The sequence below is a fragment of the Plasmodium cynomolgi genome (genome assembly GCF_000321355.1).
Source record: "Plasmodium cynomolgi strain B DNA, scaffold: 0129, whole genome shotgun sequence".
Lineage (NCBI taxonomy): Eukaryota > Apicomplexa > Aconoidasida > Haemosporida > Plasmodiidae > Plasmodium > Plasmodium cynomolgi.
Window position 1 is genome coordinate 1 of NW_004192739.1, and position 3,806 is coordinate 3,806.

Sequence of the window (3,806 nt, forward strand, 5' to 3'; positions counted from 1 at the left end):
CAGATGAACGCCGCGAAACAGATGGACGCCGCGAAACAAATGAACGCCGCGAACAAATGAACGCCGCGAAACAAATGGACGCCGCGAAACAAATGAACGCTGCGAAGAAGTCCCCAAAAGGACTGAGCAAACCGCCAAGCATCAAAACGGGTGTCAGTAAAGGAGATGGGAATGAAGTTGGGATGAATCCCCCCTCGGGTGTGATAGCTAAAGAAAAGGTACAAAATGACAGTAAGGGAGAGTCGAAAAAGGAGCTGTCACAAGGAGAAGAAAACAAAGTAGACGCAGAGGTGGAGAAAGGTCACTCGGCTTCCCCCAACAGTGAGGTGAAGAATGGAGGAGGTATCAAAATGGTGGCTAGTGAGAAGGTCCCGTTAAAGCTGAACAACATGGTGATGAAGAAGGCCCTGCTTGGGAAGATGCTGGCGAAGCGTGTTCCCAATGGTGCTTCATCTGTGGAGGGGGAGAAGCAGAAGGGGGGAGAGGCGGCAGAGAAGGGAAAGGAGAACAAAGAGGGAGAGGCGGCAGTGAAGGAGAAGGACAACAAAGAGGGAGAGGCGGCAGAGAAAGGGAAAGAGAACAAAGAAGGAGAAGCAGTCGAGCAGGAGAAGGACAACAAAGAGGGAGAAGCAGCAGAGAAGGACAACAACGAGGGAGAAGCAGTCGAGCAGGAGAAGGACGACAAAGAAGGAGAAGCAGTCGAGCAGGAGAAGGACGACAAAGAAGGAGAAGCAGTCGAGCAGGAGAAGGACGACAAAGAAGGAGAAGCAGTCGAGCAGGAGAAGGAGAAGCCGACGGGGAAGACGATCCCGAAGAGCATCCCCAAGGGCAAAGCTGGCATTCCAAAAATGATTCCCCTGAAAGGACTCCCGTTAAAGGGTAGTCCTATTTTGAAGGCAAAGGCAGGGATGGTTCCGGATGGGAAGGGGAGCGGTGAGCGGTTGTCCCTGAAGGGGAGCAGTGAGAGGTTGTCCCTGAACGGGAGCCTCGAGAGGTTGTCTTTGAAGGGGAGCAGTGAGAGGTTGTCTTTGAAGGGGAGCGGTGAGCGGTTTTCCCTGAAGGGGAGCCTCGAGAGGTTGTCCCTGAAGGGGAGCGGTGAGAGGTTGTCCCTGAAGAAGAGCCTCGAGCGGTTGTCTCTGAAGAAGAGCGTGTCCTTCAAGGGGGTAGCGGCAGAGGGGAAAGCGGCGGAGGAGAACGCAGCGGAGGAGAAGGTGGCAAAAGATAACTCAGCGGAGGAGAAGGTGCCACCGCAAGTAAGCGCACCCACCGTGAAATCCGTGCGAGACGTGAAGAGCACAAAAACGGACGAAGGGGTACCTAAAGGAGATAACAACTTAAGCGAAAGGGGAGGGTTCATAGAAAAAGCAGTACGAAAGAATATAGAAAGGATATTGGAGAGGACGGAGTGTTTGATAGTGCATGATGGGGGGGAGAAAAATGGAAAGGAACCTAGCTTGGGAAAAAATGGGGCGGCAGGGGGTCCTAAAGGATTGGATGTGAAGAAGGGCAAAAAGGGGAAGGAGAGTAGGGGAACTGCCCTCCGCGGAAGGAAAGCCTCCACTGTGAAGGGAAGTGGGGGTGATGCTCGAAGCGATGCTGGAGGTGCCGCTGGAGGTGACACTGGAAGCGACGTGCCCCCCACCGAGGGACGCAAAAGATACTCAGTGACGCTGAATAAATTTTCCAAAAGGATAGAGGTAAAGAAGAAGAAGTCTGTCGATGTAGTTGAGTTGTTAAGTGCGTTGGATGAGAAATCGGGGAAGGAGGATTGCTCCGTTCGAAGTGGTAACAGAGGTGGGGACGCAATTGCAGAGAGTTCCACGGAAGGGGTTCAAAAGGATGTTCAAAATGAATCACCCTGTAGAAACGATGTAGAGGAGGTGACTCCTTCGAGTGTCAACACCGCCGATGAGTCACCAAAGAAGACGCTGATGATAAAAAAAAACTGTTAAGAAGGGCGTGGTGCCCAAATTAATACTCAAACGGCCACTAGAAAATAAAAAGGCAGCACTGTTGGGGGAGAAGAATGGCGTTTTTCCGAGGGGGGATGAAGGAGGAGAGACGCAGCCCCCGAAGGGAGAAGAGGAGAACCCCCGCGAGGAAGGCAAGGACAAGCAGGACGGTGAACAGAAGAAGGAAAACCAAGTCGAAGAGAAAGGGGAAGTAGCTCAGGGGGAAGAAGCGCACGGGGAAGTAGCTCAGGGGGAAGAAGCGCACGGGGAAGTAGCTCAGGGGGAAGAAGCGCACGGGGAAGAAGCGCACGGGGAAGAAGCGCACGGGAAAGTAGCTCAGGGGGAGGAAAAACGAGAAGACCACCCCCCCCTCTGCCCAAAAAGAACGTCGTGAAAGCCCCCCTTTCACCACCCAAAATGAAAAATGCACCAGCTGGACAAGTGAAGGGCGTCCAAAGCAAAAGCAATTTTATGAATAAACTGCAGAGCGTGAAGAATAAGTCTACAATGAAGCAGTTTCCCCTAAAAAAGGCGGTGGTGCGTAAGGAGAGTGGCGAGGTGAGCAGCCCTCGTGAGAGTGGCAACACTGGGGAGATGAGCAGCCCTCGTGAGAGTGGCAACACCGGGGAGATGAGCAGCCCTCGTGGGAGCATCCCTCGTGAGAGCAGCAACACCAGGAAAGAAACCTCTCCAGCGAAGGAGCAAAGCACGCAAGTCAAGGCAGTGGAAGAGACCTCCCTGGAGGATACCACCATCAAGCAGGAAGACCTCCCCCCCACATGTGAAAAAAACGAAAATGAAACAAAAGGCAGTTCGGATGGCAGTAGTAGTGGAGCCCTGTCCGACACAAAAAAATGTCTACAGAAAAAAGTGTCACCCAAATCGATGGTAAAAAATTTGCCGAAAATTCCCCCCAAAGTTGCAGCCCCTCCATTTAATGGAGTTAATGACTCAAAAAATATGGTCAAGGTAAAGCCGCTCTTTTTAAACAAACTCAAAGCAAAGGCGTGTTCCCCCCACCAACCATGAGGGGAGAAGACACAGAAAAGGGATTAAGCCAAGAGGAGAGACCTCTCTCCCATGACACTCCATAAGAAGATCGCTTATGCAATGGCACATTTGGGAATGGGAAACTAAATACATTTTCCTTTTTTTTTTTGTCTTTTTTTGTCTTTTTTGTTTTTTGTTCTTTTTGTTCTTTTTGTTCTTTTTGTTTTTTTTGTTCTTTTTGTTCTTTTTTGTTTCTTTTTGTTTCTTTTTGTTTTTTTTGTTCTTTTTGTTTCTTTTTGTTTTTTTGTTCTTTTTGTTATTTTTGTTTTTTTGTTCTTTTTGTTCTTTTGTTTTTGCTTTAAAATTTTAACTCCACAGGGCCGGCCGCCGACAGCCCCAACACGTCTCACGCGCGTTGCGCAGACACGACGCATTGCGGATTATCCGTTTTGTTCCTCCTCCATCAGAGATGACTTCATTTTTTCTTTTTTTGTTCTCCACCACACTGGTTGAAGAAAAGGAGCAAACCAGCTGAGCCAGTTTTGAGTGGAACCATAAAGGGGGTTCCTCTCGTTTCGAAATGTTCACCATTTTCCTCCCTCCCATGCGCATGTTCTCAAAAAGGGGGGGAAAAACACAAAAGTGTGCCTACGTATTTGTGCTTCCCTTTCTATGTGTAAAACCACTGCGCACACAGACGAGCTGTGCATGCATTGTGCGGGTTATTCGTTAATAAGGCTTACACTACGCGTGTGTATGTGAGCACTCACTCGAGGCTCTGCCCCTTAGTCGCACCCCTCAGTTTGTCTCACGTACAGCCAAAGGGTGAAAAAGCTGATGTGCATGCACGGGTGTAAAAAAAAA

The 3,806-nt window shown here is 49.8% G+C and overlaps 1 protein-coding gene across 1 annotated transcript; it reads left to right on the top strand.

The window, feature by feature from the left end:
* Positions 1–120: 120 nt before the first annotated feature.
* Positions 121–1,952, top strand: PCYB_002520 (hypothetical protein; the record flags this gene model as incomplete). Its single annotated transcript, XM_004227673.1, has 1 exon — positions 121–1,952. A coding segment is annotated over one exon (1,830 nt), but the record flags the coding sequence as incomplete, so codon positions are not given.
* Positions 1,953–3,806: the final 1,854 nt, after the last annotated feature.